Below are 22,228 nucleotides of genomic sequence, written 5' to 3' on the forward strand. Positions count from 1 at the left end.
GGAATTATGTGCAGTGAAGTGAGACATAGAAAGAGAAATACTGTCTAATCTCACACCGTGGAATCTAAAAAGAAGCAAAGAGGGGTCTGGGGTGGGGGTGGGAAATGGGGACACGCTGGTCAGAGAGCAGTGAGTTGTAGGGAGTCTAATGAACAGCATGGTGACTACAGGTGTTAATACTGTACTCCACACTTGAACGTTGGTGAGAGAGTAGAGATTTAAGTGTTCTCACCACCAGAAAGAAGTGGCAATTTTGTGACCTGGAGGGTTTAGCTAATGGTAGGGTGGTGATCACACTGCAGTATAGAAGTGCATCAGATCAACACCACATACACCTTAAACGTACACAGGGTTACGTCAAGTACATCTCAGTAAAGCTGGAAAAAAAAACTCAGGTTGGAATCTGATGTTTGTTCAGTATATACCCCCCCCCCCTCCCCGCCCTCCTCCGTCAGGCGGTCTAGGAACTTAGCTTGGGGCTCTTCCAGGCCTGGGCAGCGAGAGGAAGGGGGATCCCGGGCAGGAAGAGCCCCTCGTATGCAGGCTCCGCCCAGCAGGGCCCGCGAGCGGCCGGCACGTGGGGCTCAGAAAGGGAGGAAGACACTTGGTTGCTTCTTTACAGGTTCGGGGCCTTGTGTTTTTGCGTTTCTTCCCCAAATGTGTCTCAAATCCACATTTGCATTTAAACGAGGAGTGTTTGGGCCTACACCGCCAGTGTTACCGGCCGAGAACCATTTCCGCGGAGCCCCGGGCTGGGGGCTGGGACCGGACTCCCGACTGGGCCCAGGGCGGGGAGGCCGGGGCGCCACGGAGCGGTGACCCCCGGGTTCGGGCTGGACGAGTGCTTGGGGAAGAGCCGAGGCTTCCGCGCGCTTTCCTTCGCGGGACGGTCCCCGGGGTCCCACGTCACCTGCGGGGAGACCGGCGACGGCACGGGGGTGGGGTGGGGTGGTGGGTCCCCAGGGACCCGAAATGCAGCGGGGCTGTACCGAGTGAGGGCGGGGAGCGCGGAGGGGAGCCCCCCAATCAGACACCCTGGAGAAGGACGCGAAGGGGCGCCCAGCCCGGGGTGGGGGCGCTCGCCTCGCGCCCGAGGGAGCGGAGCATCCAAGCTCTCCCACCCTTCCCGCCCCCCGTGCGGCCCTAGTGCCCCTTCCCGACCCCAGCCGGATGCGCTCCCCCGGCCCGACCCGGCCCGGGGCCCGTACGCCCGCTCCGCCTCGGACCCCTGCCCCTCCACCCCAGCGGGAGCGCCACGTGCCCCTGCCCCGCCCGTGCGCCAACCCCGCCCACCCGGAACGCAGCGCGCCCCTCCCCCCGGGGGCGGGCCCACGTGGGCGGAGCGAGGAACGCCCCTCCCCCTGCCGCCGAGCCCGGGAGGGGCGCGGACCAGCCGCCCGCGGGACCCTCGGACGCTGGCGCGGGACCCCGGCGCTGGGCGGCCATGAGCGCGCACGGCCCGCCGCCCCCCGCCGCCCCCAGCGGCCGCCCCGACCACCTGCTGGAGCCCGCGCGGGTGAGTGCGGCCCCTCGGCGCCCCTCCGCTACCCCGCTCCCCGTCCCCCACTCGGTGCCCCTCGCCCGCCGGCGTCCACCTCGGCTTCCCGCGCCCCTTCGCCTACCCGCGCCCCGTCCTCTCCGTGCACCCCTTCCCCTCCCCGCCTCGCCTTCCAGTGCCCCGTCCTCTCCGCGCACCCCTTCCCGCGCCCCTTCCCCTCCCCGCGCCCCTTCCCCTCCCCGCCTCGCCTTCCAGTGCCCAGTCCTCTCCGCGCACTCCTTCCCGCGCCCCTTCCCCTCCCCGCCTCGCCATCCCCTTCCCGCCTCGCCTTCCAGTGTCCTGTCCTCTCTGCTCACCCCTTCCCCTCCTCTCCCCACGTCCTTTCCCCTTCCCGCCCCCTTACCCTCGGCTCCCCTTCCCGCACCCCTTCTCTTAGCCTTTCCGCTCCGCGAGTCCCCTTCCGCCCCCCGCGCCCCTTCCCCTCCCCGCGCCCCTTCCCCTCCCGCGCCCCTTCCCCTCCCCGCACCCACCTAGCCTTTCAGCGCCCAGTCCTCTCCGCGCACCCCTTCCCGCACTCCTTGTCTTACCCCTCCCCTCCGCGAGTCTCCCTCCGCCCCCCGCGCCCCCTCCCACACCCTCCCCCTTCCTTCTCTGTCATCTGGAGCAGCCGGTGCCGGTGGGCGGGCTCGGGGACCTCGGCCACAGTGGGCGCTCACCTCCTGGCCGCCTCTCTCTGTCCGCACCCCAATACCCCGGCTGGAAACTGGATTTGGTGTCTGACGTCCCGAAGGGCTGGCAGGAAGCGCGGGGGCGCCCTGGGCCATGGGAACGGGGATTTTCCAGAATCGGGCGTTTGGGGTTGGCTGGTTCCTTCGTGCGAGCGACTCCGGGTCCCGGGGTTTGGGGCCCGGGGGCCCGCGTCCCGGTTGCGGCCGGGTGGGGGTCGGTCCCAGTTTGCCCCCGCCCCGTACCCCTTTGTCTCTCCGGTGCCGGGGACACCCACAGCCCCGTGCGCCGTATTCGGATTTGGAACATGGACGCTGTTGGGACCCTCTATTCCAGTCCTTGGTTCAAACAAACCCCCTTCCAGCTTCGTATGTTTGAATAGCTGAACTATTGACAGAAAACAGAAATGTTGGCACAAACAAAAACGGAAAGTTCTTGGAGGCCTTCAAGTTGCCACCCACAGCATAACCGAGCTTCCTGGAAACAGTTTAGGAAAGCAGCGGATTATCAGGAGCCTCAGGAGGCTCTCTGGAGACACTGAAGTGGTTCATGCAGGTGTCACAGCAGCACCCCTGTGGGGCTCGCCCCCACGTCCCCTCACCCCGTGGACGCCGGTGAGAACCCAGGATACACTGGCTGTACTTTTAGGGGTACCTGACAAGTGTTTTCAGAGATGGTCACGGGTCCTGATGCTTCTGAACTAGGGCAGGAGTAGTAACTATGATTGTTTTTTCTCAATCTGTGAATAGATGCCTTTTCCATCACGTTATGCATTTCTGGGATATTGTTTACAAAATCTTAAAACTCCATCCCAGGTAAAGTTCTGTGTGTATTTTTCAAGTACTTTGTGACATGAACCGCTCTCCAGCCACTGCGGGTGGCGATTAAACCCGACAAGATGTGCTTGTAGTAAGTGGCAGTAAACTGCTTAAGGAAATACAGACGCTCGAGCCAGAAGCTTTCGTTTTAGTGCTGCTTCGAATTTTAAAGCGATTCCCCCCATGGTTAGAATTGTACGTTTTCCTTGAGGTATTTTTCCAACAAGTCCTGTTTATAACCATTGCTCTTGTAGTGGAAGAATCGAGTGGATTTATCATCATTGACTCAGTTGATGAATTATTGGCAGTGACTTTGGCTTTTAAAAACTGTATCAACTGCAAGTCGCCCGATGAGTAGTCTCCACTGTGCCAAGTGTTGATTCCTCTAAGGTGCTAAATTTGGGCTGTGCTAGTCGAGATGGAGTCTATTCACCAGTTTGCATTAGATGTGATTAGTGCTTTCTTTGTAAGAAGAGCCTTGATTATATGATACAACCTATGTGAATTATACTTGCAAGTAAGCTCTTGTTAGGATTGGAGGCCAAATATTAGAATCGTGATGGACAGCGTGGTAAGGGCGAGAATCATAACTTTGGGTACATAAACAGCAAGCTGTTCTCAGTGCTCCACTGGGCTGCAGTGTAGGAGAAGCTTCAGATTCCTCTCTGTTTAAACCCATCTAAGTATCCCGTTTACATGTTATCTTTAAAAACATGAGCATCCAGAGCGTGTAATCATGGCTTAGGTATGGGAAACGGCACTATACGTGTTGGATGGTCATTAATTTTTACTGGGATGATTGGGGTCCAGACAGCCACGCAGAATTACGAATTTTTGTGTCAGTAACTTTACGTAATGTCATTGAATTTGCATAGCTATTCCATCCTTTCTGTTAAGGAAGGAACTCCGTGCTTCTGATGAGAAAGATTGATGACAGAAAAGAAACTTGTTTTAAGCGCATTATATTTCTAGTGGCAGATATTTTTTCGGAAGTCACAAATGCAGCACAATCTTTGCAAGGACTGGTTGCTTGAATCGTGGGAACCTGGCCAAACGTGAATGTCTCTTCCTTTGCAGTCCCTTTTCCATAGCTGTTCCATGGTCTGCTCCCTCTGGGTTCTGCCAGTACAGGTGCGAGGGCCCCTGGCTCCCCACCTCCCCACCCCTGCTAAAGTGCATTGCTGGACCCGGGCTCCCCCACCCCCCACCCCTGCTAAATGCATTGCTGGACCCCGGCTCCCCCACCCCTGCTAAATGCATTGCTGGACCCCGGCTCCCCCACCCCCCACCCCTGCTAAATGCATTGCTGGACCCCGGCTCCCCCACCCCCCACCCCTGCTAAATGCATTGCTGGACCCCGGCTCCCCCACCCCCCACCGCTGCTGAAGTGCATTGCTGGACCCCGGCTCCCCCACCCCCCACCGCTGCTGAAGTGCATTGCTGGACCCGGCTCCCCCACCCCCCACCGCTGCTGAAGTGCATTGCTGGACCCCTGCTCTCCCACCCCCCACCCCTGCTAAAGTGCATTGCTGGACCCCGGCTCCCCCACCCCCCACCCCTGCTGAAGTGCATTGCTCGAGAAGCAGCAGTGCAGTGGAAGAGTGTGCTCTGCTTCTAGGGTCCAAGGCTGCTGCTGGCGGTTGGTGCCGAGAGCACATTCTGGGTGCCCTAATAGCAACACTGTCCAGTCCAAGGGGCTGGAAGCACGAAGCCGCGTGGGCCAGCAGCGCGCCTGCTGTTGTGTGCGATGAGCTTGCCCCTGGAAAGGTGAGAACAGGTCGCTTAAACGTGCGGTTGGTAATTAGAGATGAGAATTACTGTGGGAGGTCATGTACGCGTGCGACCCCCCACCCCCACCCCCGGCAAGGCGGTCCCTTCGTTTTATGCTTTTGTTACGTGTTTCTTCTCCTTGCTGACTCATCTTTGGTTTCAACTGTGGAATTTCTGGTGAGGTCTGTGACATCATAAGCGAGATTCACGTAATTTAAAATGAGGAATCAGATTTTATCAGGAGATGTAATTGCCAGTGAACATTTTAACAAGATCCGAGTTAGAAACATGCTTATTTATCGAAAACCCCAGAGGTTGAAATCGCCTTGTTTCCCAAACATACGACGCGGGACGACAACCTTTTACAGCAGCAGGTCCGTCTGACACCTGAACAGAGACCTGGATTTTAAAACTCCCAACTTTAAGTAGCTCCGCTTCCCAGGATGCCCCTGAGACCTGCGTTGGGAGAGGCTGACTGTATTCCATCAGGGAAGGACTCACTTACTCGGGCTCCTGGGCTCCTGGCTCCTTTCTGACGGGAAGGAGGGAGGAGAGTCTGTGCTCTTGGCTGAGGAGGAATTAACTTGGGTGGGCGTTTCGCCCAGACCCTAGAGCTTACCTGTCCCTGGGGGCAGCACCTGGTGACCTCAGGCCCAGAAAGGACAGTTCCGGAAGGGGAGGAGCCCTCCATGGCTGTCTGTGTCCTGTTGGCAGGGGGCAGGCCCTCCCCCCCCCCCCCCCCCCAGTGAGTACAGCCGTACAGCCGGTGGTGTTCGTCCCTCTGGTGTCTCACCCGAAGAATGTGCTGTTTGGGTGCCCAGGGTGGTTTTGAATCTCTAAGGCAGCACCTGCTATTTAAATAGAACCGACAGGTATTTTACTGAGATAAGGAAGGGTGAAAAATGCCTGAGAAGGTCCAGAAGAAACGTATTTGCATTTTAAAGGGGCCGGTACTTGTGGTTACCCTCAGGCTGGTCACCTCGTCCTGTCGTCCAGGCGGTGGTTTTGGATGAAAGGCTTCAGATTCTTTCCAGTGAACAGTAGATGTCACTTGTCCCCCCAGTCCGTGCCCACACTGAAGCGGCTCGACCTCTCCTACTTCTGTGTCAAAGACTAAACCTCCCTGCTCTTGGGGACCCAGAGCCGTGAGGCCTGACCCCTCGCCCCTGAAGCCCGCCCTTCCGGACCGTGCTGATCCCACATCTGCTTTGATGCCGAACAGTTATGATTTTGTGATTTTTCAACTAAAGTTATTGGGTAAAATAGTTGTGTTTTCTAAAGTGTCTGCTGTTTTAGAGCCTGTAAATGTTATTAATTAGCTATGCTTAATTAAGCAAAGAATGAAGATTTAGGGAAATAAACCTGTCTCCACTTAAAGGAATGCCGGGCTGACGGGGCTGGGTTCTAACGAGCCTGGTGCCGCGCCTGTTAGTTGTTGGGAACGAATAAATCGGACCATACCGTTGACATTTGACATTGACTCTCCTTAGGTTTGATAGTTATTTTGAACTCTTTTGAAATTTGGACAGATACCGTTTTGTTACAGCACTGAATTGCACTATTATGGAAACAGTCACACAAAATGTGCAAGTTCAGCATCGTAAATACCGTCATGCTCATTAACATCCACTCTTTATTTTTCACGCATCTTTGTTAGACTCCAGCTCGGGAGGACAGACATCCCTCGGGTACCCAGCGGGTTAGTAATTGCATTGAGGAGTTAACTAATGAGGAATTAACTGTGATTATTTATGTTTTAATCAAAAATGGTTTAAATGACACACTGCAGTTAGAATTAAATCCCATCTAAAATGAATGTTCCTGACAGGCAGATATTTTATTGTCTGTTTTATGAATTATTGTTGGTAAAAATGTAACCACAGAAATGCACCCAAATTCCATATGAGAATGTTTTTATTCTTTGAGTTAGCATTTAGAAAAATAATCTGTATTTATAAAGTGTGACATAACTCTCAGTTATTCCTATCAAAAATTATAACCCCTTCCACGGAAAATAAGTACTTTATGGTTAGCAGTGTTCACAGCAAACCTTGGAGGACGAGCTTCCGGAAACTGAACGCAAGGGCTCTGGAACGTTCTCTAATGGGGAAGCCGGCTTCCCTTTCTAAAACAGAACTACGAGATGAAGGGGGCCTGAGCCCTGTGCCGTCTTTCCCTCAGTCTGAGCGCTGCCCACAGCTGCCTCTGTGCTCAGCCTCCGTCCCTGAGACACGAGGGCCCTGTGGGTCCCCAGACCTCAGCCTGTGGGAAGCAGCAGTGGCTTCCAGCTCCCTCCGGACACACCCCTGTCCCACATCACAGCCTCTGCTTCACCCCTTCCTCCTTGGGGTCTTTGGGTGACCAGCCCTCCGTTAGCCTTCCGGGGTAACCTCCCCCTGCTTAGGGTACCCACCACCCGGACACTGGACACCACTGGCACCCCCAGGCTGTGTCCTCAGCCACTCAGCTCAGACCTCTGTGTCTGTGGCCTGGCTCTTCAGTTACCATCCCCCAAACCAGTCTCATAATCTCAGTCCTGAAACCCGGTTGCCTTTCTGTGTTTTTGTGTCAGAGAGTCATATAGCACCACCCACAGAGCACATGGCAGTGTCCAGACCCTGCCCTCTGAAGCTTTGGAGGCACCCATGTTCCTTCTGGCTGCCTCAGACCCTTTGCTCATGCTGCATCCCAACCCTCACCTCAGTCCCAGCCTCCCGTTAGCTCTGCTAATTCCCAGTGGCTGCGGCAGCCCTGCTCCTCCCTGATGGCCGCTCCCTCCTCTCCTGCGGCCGAAGCCCCGGCTCCGTCCAGGCGTTCGATGCTCCCAGGCCTTGTGGGCCTCGTTCCCATCCACACGGTCGGTGCTCCTAGGCCGCGTGGGCCTTGTTACAACGGCCAGGTTACGATTTGAACCAACCTAAGTCATGATTGCCTTTAGAAAGGCATGTCTGCAGCTTGGCCAGTGATGCTGTTTAGGAGCGAATGCGAGTATTTCCCTTTCTCTTAGAAAGAGCCAGAAGACTTGGCTGCTCGTATACGCGGAGCATAGCCGCTGACAAGCACACGCCCTCCTGATCATGTACATACCTGCGTCCGGGTGTGATTCTGTGAGTGGGAGGGAGAAGTTCTGATTCTGGCCTTTATGCTGAGAATTTATTTTACATTTATCATTAGCTGTTTTGGGTTTGAGTAAAATCGCACCTTTTATTTTTGTGTTAGCAACATTCTAACATCGCTTTGACAAATGAGTAGAACTCTTTTTAAAAATTTTTTTTTTTTTCAATGTTTATTTATTTTTGGGACAGAGAGAGACAGAGCATGAACGGGGGAGGGGCAGAGAGAGAGGGCGACACAGAATCGGAAACAGGCTCCAGGCTCTGAGCCATCAGCCCAGAGCCCGACGCGGGGCTCGAACTCACGGACCGCGAGATCGTGACCTGGCTGAAGTCGGACGCTTAACCGACTGCGCCACCCAGGCGCCCCAACAAATGAGTAGAACTCTTAATGGTAAAATATAGTTTATTCTGTTTCTCGTTTCTATCCTGCTGAATATTACCCTTAATGATTTCTCTTCAGATAGGTGTACTTTACCAAATGGCTCATTGTAATTATCTTTTCAAATGTTTATTTGTTTATTTTTGATAACTTATTGTCAAGTTGGCCAACATACTGTATGCAGTGTGCTCTTGGCTTTGAGAGTGTAAGCGTGGTTCATCGCTTACACACGACACCCGGTGCTCATCCCAACAAGTGCCCTCCTCAGTGCCCATCACCCATTTTCCCTAAGTGTCACGGACTGAGAAATATAAAATTACCTCTCGTGCCGTAAACCCCAGGACATTCAGAACCCGATGAGTTAGAAGCAGTCCTTCTAGAAAGGCGTGCGGTGTCGATGCATCATCACGGGCCCATGTTATCTTGATGAAAGAAATCCAAGTCTGGTCTTACTCCTAAAAGTTTCATGGTTTGCGTAGCAAGGTAGAGAAATACCCACTTCTCCCCGTGTGTCACGAGAAATGCCAGAGACGCCAGGCTTCCTGCAGAGGAGGGAGCAGACGGAGGGTGGCCCGGGAAGCTGGCACCACGTGGGTCCTCCCAGGCTCAAGGATTTCCTGGGGAATGGGCACGTGGCGGCAGGAGAATTGCGTGTCCTCTGGAGAAGGGCTCTGTGGGTGTAAATGTTACACCCGTGCACACACACACACATCACTTACAGGACAGTGTCTGTGCTGGAATCGGAGGCAGAAACAGAGAGGTCCAGGCAGAGGTGCTGGGTCGAGCCAGCACCACAGCGGAAGGGAGTCCCCCGCATCCTCCTGGGGCTCCTCCCTGGGCCGTGGGGGGCAGTGTGCTCAGGGGCCTTCTGGAGAGGTGGAGGTCAGGGTTTGCGGAGTGAACATGTGACACGTGGTGGCCAGTCTTCGTGGGCATCGTAAGGGGAAGAGGCATGTGCCAGCACAGAGGAACCCCTGTGTTACCCGGTGTGGTCGTTACGCGTGCAGGACAGTCCCAGAGCTGTGGCCCAGACACTTGAGACGGATGCACGGATGGGGGGACGGTACGTGGGAGCTGCGGGGACGGTCAGCACAGGTGCAGCCGGGAGTGGCTCGGATTCGGGGCAGGCGCGCCGGACGTGGTGCCTGTGGGGACTCTGGGGGAGGGGCAGGAGTGCGGGTGCCGTGTGTAGGTGCACACACATGTGACACACGTGTGCACACCACAGTGTGCATATGCATCACACATGCACAGAGTACACACACCACAGATGTGCGTGCACACATCACATACTTGTGCACACGTACCACACATACTGCACGCGTCACATGTGCACACATCACACATGCATATGCATCACACACACACGTGCACACAGATGTCACACACCACAGAAAATGCACACATGTGCACACACACAGCAAACACCGCACACACACACGTACAGACACCAGACACATACACCTTGCACATGCAATGCACACCCCCCATGCACATACACACACATTCACATGCATTCTTCCCACATACCCCAGGTTTCAGAGCTCTTTAGGGGGAGTCTCTTAGAGCCCACATTTCTGTTTTACTCCCCAGCCGGCGTGGAGGGAAAAGTCCAGACCCAGGGTCTGAAGGTTTTCACACACAGAGCAGGCTTCCTCCCCAGACCCAGTGTTTTCGGGTCACGGAGCAGAGGCGTTACCCGCTGGGGCAGTAGGTTCTCAGGGGTTAAGCAGAATCCCTCCACATCGAGGTGGAAAAGGCAGAGCTGTGAGTGGAGGCCCGTGAGGGGCTCTGGTGTCTCAGCAAACGCCTGCTTCTTTCTAGTGGGCAGAGTGAGACCCAAGGTCCAAGTGGTCTGAACTTAAGTAAGAACTTTTCCCTTAATGTGCAATCTCTGCTCTCTGTGGAGTGTGAGCTGTGCATCATTCATAGGCTTGCACGTCAGAGTCCTTGACCCTGGGGCCACAGTTTGTTTTGTGTTAACCTAGTCTAGCTCAAGTTGTTTTAGTTTGCAACCTATTCTTTGTATGCTTGTCCTTTGGGCACCTCTCCTGGTCCACTATTCTGGCTGTTTCTGCGTTCTAGGCTAGCATACCAGAAGGACTGAGAGCACAAAGCTCAGGGGCCGATTTCTGTGTGACTGGGGTGGGTTACTGAACTTCTCTGTGGCTCACCAGTAAGGTGGGGAGAATCACAGCGCCCACATTACAAGGTTCTACGATGGCCCCGTTCGTAAACGACTGTGTTGGGAAGTGTGTAATGGGGGTACTAGTAACAACTTCACACGTTTTTACTATTATTATTAGGCAGGCTTCATTAAAGGTGAGTCATTATCATAGTACGACTATGATGTCTTAGGCGATTTGTATTCCTAATTTTTACTGTGTCACTATCCTGAGAACATAGGGCCCAAACTTTGATCTTGTGTGGTTTGCAGGTTTTGTCTTAATGAGACCACATAACTGTGTAATATGTTGTAACGTGGAATTTACACACAGCATCATCTACCGTCAGAGGCACAACACGATCCTTCTTTCCTCGCTAGAAAAAACAACGCAGTGCCAGATGGCTCTGTAACTACACACTCCCGACAGTCGCTGTTTCCACTGGAATGCTGCCCCAGGAGTTTGTGTGTTAGGACTAATCGTAATGGGCTTTTCTCGGTCAGAAGGTTTGTTTAGGACGTTACTCAGCATATTTAGGGTTTTGCCTGTGATTTTCCAATCGCCCAATGTGTCTTCTGTAGTGGATTGGGTGGTGGTTCCCAAGAAGATACACCTATGCCCTAAGAATCCCTGGAAAGTCATATGGCCAAAGGTGGGATTCAGAGAGGGGTCTTGAAAGGAGACGCTTGTCCTGAATTATTTGAGCGGACACTTAAGTGTGAGTACCTGTGTTCGGGGTGGGGGGCAGGGGGACAGATGCACGGAGCAGAGGGGAGGTGAATGGGGAGACAGAGACCCGGATGCGGCCTCGAGCCTGGGAGCTGGGAGAGAGGCGAGCCTCTGATTTCATTTTGTACTGAGGCCCTCAAAGACTGGGAAGATGGCCTTCTTGTTTTGCACCACCAAGTTTGTGACAATTTTGTTACAGCAAGCTGGGACACTGACACACCTTCAGTAAAGAATAGTTTGTGGGGCGCCTGGGTGGCTCAGTTGGTTGGGCTTCCAGCTTCGGCTCAGGTTATGATCTCGTGGTTTGTGAGTTCAAGCCCCGTGTCAGGCTCTGTGCTGACAGCTCGGAGCCTGGAGCCTGCTTCAGATTCTGTGTCTCCCTCTCTCTCTCTCTCTGCCCCTCCCCTGCTCATGTTCTGTCTCTCTCTGTTTCAAAAATAAGTAAAAAAAAAAAAAAAAAAAAAAAAAAGAATACAGTTTGCAAGGGAATCTGAGCACAGACCTGCAGCTTCAGAAGTAGGTCCGTAGTTGTTACATTTGCTGATGCTCTGGGGGAGCTCCTCCAGGGCCCCCAACCCTGGGGAGGTCGTGTCCACACCACCCAGCTGCTGGCTGCAGCCCTGGGCATCTGTTGTGGACCCACACTCTGGGTGCCCACAGCAGCGGCCTCCCTCCTGTGTGCACCCTGCAGAAATGGACCTTTGGTCATGTCATGTGAAAGGAAAACAAAACAACAGGAATCGGAACATCAGAAATTGGGAGGGGATATGTGGATATCTCCTTAAATCACCCGATTTATTTTATTTTATTTTATTTTATTTTATTTTATTTTATTTTATTTTATTTTATTTTTATTTTTTATTTTATTTTTAATTTTTAAAAATTTACATCCAAATTAGTTAGCATATCGTGCAACAATGATTTCAGGAGTAGATTGTTTAGTGCCCCTCTCCCATTTAGCCCATCCCCCCTCCCACAATCCCTCCAGCAACCCTCAGTTTGTTTCCTTATTTATGAGTCTCTTCTGTTTTGTCCCCCTCCCTGTTTTTATATTATTTTTGTTTCCCTTCCCTTGTGTTCATCTGTTCTGTGTCTTAAAGTCCTCGTATGAGTGAGGTCATATGATTTTTGTCTCTCTCTGACTAATTTCACTTAGCATAATACCCTCCAGGTCCATCCACGTAGTTGCAGATGGCAAGATTCCATTCTTTTTGACTGCCGAGTAATACTCTATTGTATCTATAGACCACATCTTCTTTATCTGTTCATCCATCAGTGGACATTTGGGCTCTTTCCATACTTTGGCTATTGTTGATAGTGCTGCTATAAACATGGGGGGGGGTGCATGTGCCCCTTCAAAACAGCACACTTGTATCCCATGGATAAATGCCTAGTAGTGCAATTGCTGGGTCGTAGGGTAGTTCTATTTTTAGTTGTTTTTTTTAAAATTTTTTTTTAACGTTTATTTATTTTTGAGACAGAGGGAGACAGAGCATGAATGGGGGAGGGTCAGAGAGAGAGGGAGACACAGAATCCGAAACAGGCTCCAGGCTTTGAGCTGTCCGCACAGAGCCCGACGCGGGGCTCGAACTCATGGACCGTGAGATCGTGACCTGAGCTGAAGCCGGTGCTCAACCAACTGAGCCACCCAGGCACCCCTATTTTTAGTTTTTTGAGTGGCTGCACTAGCCTGCGTTCCCACCAACACTGCAAAAGACATCCTCTGTCTCCGCATCCTCGCCAACATTTGTTGTTGCCTGAGTTGTTAACGTTAGCCATTCTGACAGGTGTAAGGTGGTATCTCATTGTGGTTTTGATTTGTATTTCCCTGATGATGAGTGATAGTGAGCATTTTTTCATGTGTCGGTTGGCCATCTGGATGTCTTCCTTGGAGAAGTGTCTATCCATGTCTTTTGCCCATTTCTTCACTGGATTCTTTGTTTTTTGGGTGTTGAGTTTGATAAGTTCTTTATGCATTTTGGATACTAACCCTTTATCTGATATGTCATTGGCAAATATCTTCTCCCATTCTGTCGGTTGCCTTTTAGTTTTGCTGATTGTTTCCTTCGCTGTGCAGAAGCTTTTTATTTTGATGAGGTCCCAGTAGTTCATTTTTGCTTTGTTTTTCTTGCCTTTGGAGACGATTTGAATAAGAAGTTGCTGCGGCCAAGATCAAAGAGGTTTTTGCCTGCTTTCTCCTTGAGGATTTTGATGGCTTCTTGTCTTACATGGAGGTCTTTCATCCATTTTGAGTTTATTTTTGTGGATGGTGTAAGAAAGCGGTCCAGGTTCATTCTTCTGCATGTCGCTGTCCAGTTTTCCCAGCACCACTTGCTGAAAAGACTGTCTTTATTCCATGGGACATTCTTTCCTGCTTTGTCAAAGATGAGTTGGCCATACGTTTGTGGGTCCATTTCTGGGTTCTCTATTCTGTTCCATTGATCTGAGTGTCTGTTCTGGTGCCAGTACCACACTGTCTTGATGATGACAGCTTTGTAGTATAGCTTGAGGTCTGGGATTGTGATGCCTTCTGCTTTGGTTTTCTTTTTCAAGATCGCTTTGGCTATTTGGGGTCTTTTCTGGTTCCATACAAATTTTAGGATTATTTGTTCTAGCTCTGTGAAGAATGCTGGTGTTATTTTGATAGGGATTGCATGGAATATGTAGATTGCGTTGGGTAGTATCGGCATTTTAACAATATTTGTTCTTCCTATCCAGGAGCATGGAATCTTTTTCCATTTTTCTGTGTCTTCTTCAATTTCTTTCATAAGCTTTCTGTGGTTTTCAGTGTATGGATTTTTCACCTCTTTGGTTAGTTTTATTCCTAGGTATTTTATGTTTTTTGGCACAACTGTAAATGGGATCAATTCCTTGATTTCTCTGTCGCTTCATTGTTGGTGTATAGGAATGCACCTGATTTCTGTGTGTTGATTTTATATCCTGCGACTTTGCTGAATTCATGAATCAATTCTAGCAGTTTTTTGGTGGAATCTTTTGGGTTTTCCATATAGAGTACCATGTCATCTGAGAAGAGTGAAAGTTTGACCTCCTCCTGGCCGATTTGGATGCCTTTTGTTTCTTTGTGTTGTCTGATTGCAGAGGCTAAGGCTTCCAATACTAGGTTGAATAACAGTGGTGAGAGTGGACATCCCTGTGTTGTTCGTGACCTTAGGGGGAAAGCTGTCAGTTTTTCCCCATTGAGGATGATGTTAGCGTTGGGTCGTTCATATATGGCTTTTATGATCTCGAGGTATGCTCCATCTATCCCTACTTTCTTGAGGGTTTTTTATCAAGAAAGGATGCTGTATTTTGTCAAATGCTTTCTCTGCATCTATTGAGAGGATCATATGGTTCTTGTCCTTTCTTTTATTGATGTGATGAATCACGTTAATTGTTTTGCAGATATTGAACCAGCCCTGCATCCCACATATAAATCCCACTTGGTCATGGTGAATAATTTTTTTAATGTATTGTTGGATCTAGTTGGCTAATATCTTGTTGAGGATTTTTGCATCCATGTTCATCAGGGAAGTTGGTCTGTAGTTCTCCTTTTTAGTGGGGTCTCTATCTGGTTTTGGAATCAAGGTAATGCTGGCTTCATAGAAAGAGTTTGGAAGTTTTCCTTCCATTTCTATTTTTTGGAACAGCTTCAAGAGAATAGGTGTTAACTCTTCCTTAAATGTTTGGTAGAATTCCCCTGGAAAGCCATTTGGCCCTGGACTCTTGTTTTTTGGCAGATTTTTGATTACTAATTTGATTTCCTTACTGGTTATGGGTCTGTTCAAATTTTCTATTTCTTCCTGTTTCAGGTTTGGTAGTGTGTATGTTTCTAGGAATTTGTCCATTTCTTCCATACTGCCCATTTTATTGGCATATAATTGCTCATAATATTCTCTTATTATTGTTTTTATTTTTGCTGTGTTGGTTGTGATCTCTCTTCTTTCATTCTTGATTTTATTTATTTGGGTCCTTTCCTTTTTCTTTTTGATCAGACTGGCTAGTGGTTTATCAATTTTGTTAATTCTTTCAAAGAACCAGCTTCTGGTTTCATTGATCTGTTCTACTGTTTTTTGGTTTCGATAGCAATAATATCTGTTCTTGTCTTTGTTATTTCCTGTCTTCTGCTGGTTTGGGGTTTTATTTGCTGTTCTTTTCCCAGCTCCTTAAGGCATAAGGTTAAGTTGTGTACCTGAGATCTTTCTTCCTTCTTTAGGAAGGCCTGGATTGCTATATACTTTCCTCTTATGACCGCCTTTGCTGCGTCTCAGAGGTTTTGGGTTGTGCTGTTATCATTTTCATTGGCTTCCATATACTTTTTAATTTCCTCTTTAACTGCTTGGTTAGCCCATTCATTCTTTAGTGGGATGTTCTTTAGTCTCCAAGTATTTGTTACCTTTAAATCACCTGTTTTAAACTTGGGTCTTGGGGCACCAGGGTGGCTTCATCAGTTAAGCGTCCGACTCTTGATTGGCTCAGGGTGTGACCTCACAGTTGGTGAGATCAAGCCCGAGTTGGGCTCTGTGCTGACAGCGCGGAGCCTGCTTGGGATTCTCTCTCTCTGCCCCTCCCCCCTCACATGCGCTCGCTCTTGTGCTCGCTCTCTCTCTCAAAATAAATGAAGAAACTTAAAAATAAACCTGAGGCTCCACTACAAACTGAGACTAGTTCACAGGTCAGACAGAAGGCAGCAGTATCTGGGTGCCTGCGCACACACGCATGCTCGCGATGCCGAGAGGATGCAACCAAGTATTCAGTTTCCAAAGTTTGCACCTGAAGCTGGGCTTTGCTTAAAAAAAAATTAAATGTGTAAGTTGAGTTTAAAATTGGGGAAGATACCCATATCTTTAAAAAATGATTTTCAATTAATTCTCGAGGACTAAAGCTTTTAAAGAATATTTTCCCTTTTGAGTTTGCTTGGAACTATATTCTAAGGACCTATTTTCAGTATTAAATATTTAAACATTTTCAATTTTCAGTTTAAAATGATAAAATATGTGGTTTAACAAATTTGGAAAAATATAATCTTTCATTTCTTAGAGAGGTTCCTTCATTTTCCTTGTAAATATCTATTTGTCAATCAAGTATTTTAACTTTTATCCTGTATTCTGTCATAGTGGTGACTGGTAAATATGGAATACAGGATTTGGAGATGAACGTGGCATATTTATTAATTCAGCAAAGATACGACATTTCAGTGAGGTTGAACAACTGAAGTTTTGTGAACATCTTAACAGTTTTTCTAGAAAAATCTCCAAAGTCACCATTATCTACATTGATTGTTAGGATTTGAAATGCAATGGAAACCAGGGTTTACAGCTAAAATCTGTTGAAATCAAAATAAATGGCATTTTAGGGGCGCCTGGGTGGCTCAGTCTGTTGAGCATCGGACTTCAACTCAGGTCATGATCTTGAGGTCCATGAGTTCGAGCCCCATGTTGGGCTCTGTGCTGACAGCTGGAGCCTGGAGCCTGCTTCAGATTCTGTGTCTCCCTCTCTCTCTCTGCCCCTCCCCTGTTCTCATGCTCTCTACCTCCCCCCCCCAAAATAAATAAACATTAAGAAAAATAAATAAATGGCATTTTAAAAAGAAATTTGTTCATTTAAAATCCAGAGAGTTATTTAAAAAATTCTTTTCCTATTTTAACTCTCTGGATATAATACAAGTAATAGATACGTATTTTATATTCTGATGTTAATATGGTGACAATGTCAAACATCCTTAATTGACGTTTAGGATATCGGAATAATATTCACCTAAAACCGTTGTGTTTCTCTAAGATTTAAGAAATTGGAGTCCAGCTCTGAAGTGCTAATAACAAACGATAACAGAGAAACAACACACGTGTAAGGTCACCTCTTTGTATAGGCAATACCTTCATTCTGGCATCTGAAACGAAATGGGGCAAAGTGGGACGTACAAAGCTTAATGGATCAGATGTAATTATATTAAAAAATTTAATCTTTATTTGTTTTTGACAGAGAGAGAGAGAGAGAGACAGGGCATGAATGGGGGAGGGGGGCAGAGAAAGGAGACACAGAATCCGAAGCAGGCTCCAGGCTCCGAGCTGTCAGCACAGAGCCCAATGCGGGGCTCGAACCCACATCCCACGAGATCCTGACCTGATCCGAAGTCGGACAGTTAACTGACAGCCATCCAGGCACCCCTGATTTAATTATACTTTTAAAAATTAATTTCTAAGTTGGATAATATTGGAATTTAAAACTGGCTTGACGTGAAAACATCGAACACAGTCTGCTGGGTTAACAGAACCCGGAGCAGAACCAAGGGGACAAAGTTAGGAGCTAGGGAAGAGCAGGTGAGCTGAGGAGCTTCCCACCCGGGCAGGACACAAACCCCAGAAAAGTGAGGGTCGCCTGGGCCGCAGGAGTCACCCACCTTGTAAGCGCAGGGTGCACAGGTCTCTTTACTCTTCCTCCTTTGACTCAGGTGAGGACCAGCCCACGTCCTTGCAAATTGAGTGCTTCAGGCATCGGATTTATTTCCTGATCTTCACTTGATCAGATTCCATTGCAGCCCACAGATTCGTTTTCATCAGGGTGGAATCAAATGCTCTTAGCTTTGTAATTTCCGTTTTCGTAGGTGGGATTGGGGGGGGGGGGCAGGAGGAGTCTGACAGCCTGTCTTGTGTCCCAGAGGTGGGTACTGGGATGTGCCGGGCGCACCAGGAGCGTGGCTCGGTGGGTGGGCGGTGTGGCCCGTGGGGCCCTACGAGTTTCACGCTGTTCCTGCTGAGCCGGCGTGGGGTTCAAGGAGGCACAGAGCACCCGGGAGACACGGGACAGCCCTGGACCACAGGAGCAGGGCCACTGGGCCCCACCGGAGCCCATCCCCAGCCCTTCCCCAGCATAGTCAGTGTGCGCAGCCCTGACAAGGGTCCCTGTGGCCTGCTGGTGGACAGGCTAACGTTCCCTGCCTCCCTGTGGCCTGCTGGCGGACAGGCTAACGTCCCCTGTCTCCTTGTGCCTTGTCTGCACTGGCCAGGATTCCCGGTCCTGAACTCCTCTTACCTACGACGTTTATCTTGCTTTTTAAAATTCTTCGTCAGAAAGTAGTAGTTTTCAGTTTATTAAAGACTACGGCTCGGTGGTCAAATCTCAGCCACGTGTGTCGTATCAGATGTGGCTTTGCACGGTTACTCCCGTGAGAGGGGGTTGTAAGGGTGACGCGGTTTGTCCGTGTGGGGACCGGTACCGGCCGGTCCACGCCCCTCCCCTGGGAGCTCTTGGTAGCAGTCACTTGTCCACGGGTCATACTCCCATAGGGACCAAATGCCGATTTCCCCGCGGTTCTCGGGCGCAGTCCCATCGTGCCCATGCGTCAGAAGTGCACCCGCAAGTTACGATCCTTCAGGCGGGTTTGCGGTGGGTTGTTCCGATCCTGGTGCCGCATCCTTGACAGCGGGGTGAAGGAGGGGGTGCAGGGACATCCTTGTCGTCCCCCGAGTCTGTATCTACGGAAGTTCATCGGGGCCACAGGAACAAGAGAGACATCTCCAGGTGGATTTGCGGCCCCATCTGCCCTCAGACAGGACCTGCCTGGCACCTGCTGGGGCGTGAACCTCAAGCTGTATAGGTGGGATTTCAACGCCATCTGGAGAATTTAACTTCCAAGTGAGAAGTGAGGCGTCCTGGGGTCAGTCGTGGCTCCCCTTGCCCCTCACCCATCCCTCCCCTCGCTCCTCCCCCACACCCTCTCTCCCTCCCCCAGCCCTCCCCACACCTTCCCTGCTTCTCTATCTGCACCTCCTCCTGGGCTCACTCTTCCTCTAGACCATCCTCAGGGGTTCCTGTGATAAAGGTGTCTTTAGTACGAAACCTCTTATTTCCCTGCCCCCTTTTTCTGGAAAGAGTGGTGGGATTCTAGTTTTACTTTCCATCGCTTTTTGAGGTTTTATTCGATTCCTCCTCCTCCCCTTGTTGCTGGTGGGAAGTCTGCGTCCTCCCAGCTGCACAGAATGAGCCAGCAAGCCTCCTTCCAGACATAGGCAGAACCGCACGCGCAGTCTGCGGGCCGGAGCTGAAGGTCCTTGGAAAACAGCTTTGAACCTTAGATATTCTTATTGTGCAGTGCCAGTAACACATACCAGTGAAATTAGCCCGAAATTCTGAACGCACGAGGTGTCACAGTGCTGTTACTGTGGGGCTGGGTGAGAACCCTAGGTCTTTCCGGCTCGCTCTCACCAGTGAGCCGTGCAGGCGCGGGTCGGCCCCTTATCTCGTTCAGGGTGGACTTTCCTCGTCTACAAAATCATTTATAAGGAGACGCTTGATGACGTGGTTTGATCCTTCAGCGTTCTGTACTCATTTTTGAAAACTGAGCTCTTGGTGTGTTGCAGGCTCAGGACTAGGCATGGAGGACTTAAAAATGAGTAAGGCAGGGGCCCCTCTCTCCTTAACTCAGTTTCACGGGAAGAACTGAAATGGAGTTAAAATGTTACCATAAACTGGACGGTCGGCCGCACACGGTCTCTCTGCGGGAGGCCGGGGGGAGAAGAGGCCTGACTTTGCGCGTGAGGGGACCGCCCTGGTGTAAATACCGTCGCGGCTCATTTCAGGCTGCCAGGGGTTTCATTACAGCTTGTGACATCCGACTATTCGGCAGTCCGCTGTCCTGTGCTGGCACAGGGACGGCTTCCGTGAGAGAATCTAGCGGAGCAGGTGCAAACTCCCGGTGGCTCAGTGCGGATGCCGGTGGCCCCTGGGGAAGCAGGGCTGCCGTGCATCTGCCTGGCCCGGAAGGACGGACAGGAACCCACCCGCCCCGTCTCGCGGAGCGCCTGGATTCCGTTAGCCTCTTTGTGACCGTTGCCTCTTTGGGATCGTGGGTTAAGTGTCACATCTCCATGATCTGCCAAGATGCCTTTTGGGAAACCGGAGGGTGTCTTTAAACACACCCAGCACCTTTGCTGCTAAGAAATTACCTTCTTCAGAAAATGGTTTTAGGGAAACCTCGCGTTGTCTGTCGTCTTTTTCTGTTCTCCTTTTTGAAGATACCTGCCTTTCTCAAAGCTGCAGGACCAGGAACAGATCATTCCCACCAGTAAGGCAGACGTGTGGGTTTCTTTCAACAGGCGACGAGGCGATTTTCCACTCTTAACGCGATGTTTACTGTGCAGAGTTTCTTCTTTGAACAAAGTTAGTGCTGAAATTTACAGAAAGACAAGGTAATTTGATTTCAGTTGTATTAGATAAATAACATGAGAGAGAATCATGCCACTTTTTTGTTACGAAGTGGCTATTAATCACCATTCAACATTTCTTTTTTTTTTTTTTTTTCAACATTTACTTATTTTTTTGGGACAGAGAGAGACAGAGCATGAACAGGGGAGGGGCAGAGAGAGAGGGAGACACAGAATCGGAAACAGGCTCCAGGCTCTGAGCCATCAGCCCAGAGCCTGACGCGGGGCTCGAACTCACGGACCGCGAGATCGTGACCTGGCTGAAGTCGGATGCTTAACCGACTGCGCCACCCAGGCGCCCTCACCATTCAACATTTCTAACGGAATAAATTTTCACAGGTTAGGTTATTTTATAATTTTATGCTTTCTGTTGAGCATCTGTGGCTTCTGCTGACTGGTATGTTTGAAATAAAACCTGTCTCAAATCCAGAATCATCAGATCAATAGTTAATTCTTAACCATGCACACACACCAGGCTGACCAAGTGTTCCTGTGTTAAATGCGTCAGATCAAGTTTTCAAGTTGCAGCTCAGCCTTGTGATTCTTCTTTATAGGTGAACAAGTGAGAGGTGATTTTCATAGTAGACCTAGAAACATCCCGTGATTAATAATTCATGGAAAAATTTTTGTTTCCAGTAGATTTAGTACCATTAGGATATGTGGTAATCCTGAGTCACGGGGTCGCTGCCAGAAGAGAGAAAAGAATTCTGGATAATAATATCGACATTCCCATCCTGTTTTATATTTAAAGCAAATGTCAGAAAGTGGAATGTCAGTTTATCATCTATTTTGTCAAGAATACAGTGGTTTCTACAAAGCTTGTATATTCTAGATGTTTACCTGAAATATTTTAGCTCCATGAGCTACTCAATAAAAGTGTAATTAAATACACAGATCTAGTGTTATTTACATTTTAATGAATAAAAAATAAATGGTGTAGTAAACCTTGTTTTAATATTTGACATCACCAAAGGAAAATACTCTTAGTTTTCCTTGAAAGGAACACACATGCACACACATGCAGGTACACAGGCATACACACGTGCACACACACCTGTGCACACATATACACATATATCTGCACATATGCACATATATATCTGCACATACACACACCTGCACACATATACGCATGTGCACATATATGCCTGCACATACACACAGATATGCACACGTGCACATATACACATCTGCACACACCCGCACACGTGTATACATTCACACATGCATATACATGTGCACTTGAACGCCTACATGAGCGCACCTGCACACACTTGTGCACGTTTGCACATGGGTGTACATATACACTTGTGCACATACACACAGGCACACTCACATGTACACTTGTGTGCTTATGTACACGCATCAAACGCTATGCTTGTCCACGTACACACATGCATACCCATATACTCTTGTGCATATATCCACATGCACATATACACACGTGCACTTGTCTACGTGCACATATACATTTGTGCATGTACACCCATGCGTACACATACACACATGCACCGACACCCATTCCTGTGCACATACACACCTGCACACACATACTTGTACGTGTACACACATACACACTTGTGCCTGCACACACGTGCAGGTGTCCACATACACACATACATGTACACACACTTGTGCATACACACACATGTCATCCTCTTGGAACTGTCTCTTCCTTGTGGGCGTCCAGCAGTAGTGTGCAGTGTGGGACGGCATTGCCTTATCCCTGGGACAAGAGACAGTGCTGAACATGTAAATGTATTCTGAGCAAGGCAAGGAGGGGGCAGCAGACAGACCCCATTGCCAAAGTTGAGGTTATGGTGACGT

General features: G+C 49.8%; 1 protein-coding gene across 1 annotated transcript in view; it reads left to right on the forward strand.

Annotated features, from left to right (window-relative positions):
- The first annotated feature begins 1,352 nt into the window (after positions 1–1,352).
- The window catches only part of SNTG2 (syntrophin gamma 2), a 178,197-nt gene continuing 157,321 nt past the window's right edge, over positions 1,353–22,228 (forward strand). The window contains exon 1 of the mRNA XM_086699902.1: positions 1,353–1,516. Coding sequence (XP_086556028.1) covers positions 1,445–1,516 — 72 coding nt within the window. The 5' untranslated portion in view covers positions 1,353–1,444. The remainder of the gene's footprint in view (positions 1,517–22,228) is intronic.

Source organism: Puma concolor, chromosome A3, assembly GCF_028749965.1.
Source record: "Puma concolor isolate L17-30 chromosome A3, mPumCon1.1.hap2, whole genome shotgun sequence".
Classification (NCBI taxonomy): Eukaryota; Metazoa; Chordata; class Mammalia; order Carnivora; family Felidae; genus Puma; species Puma concolor.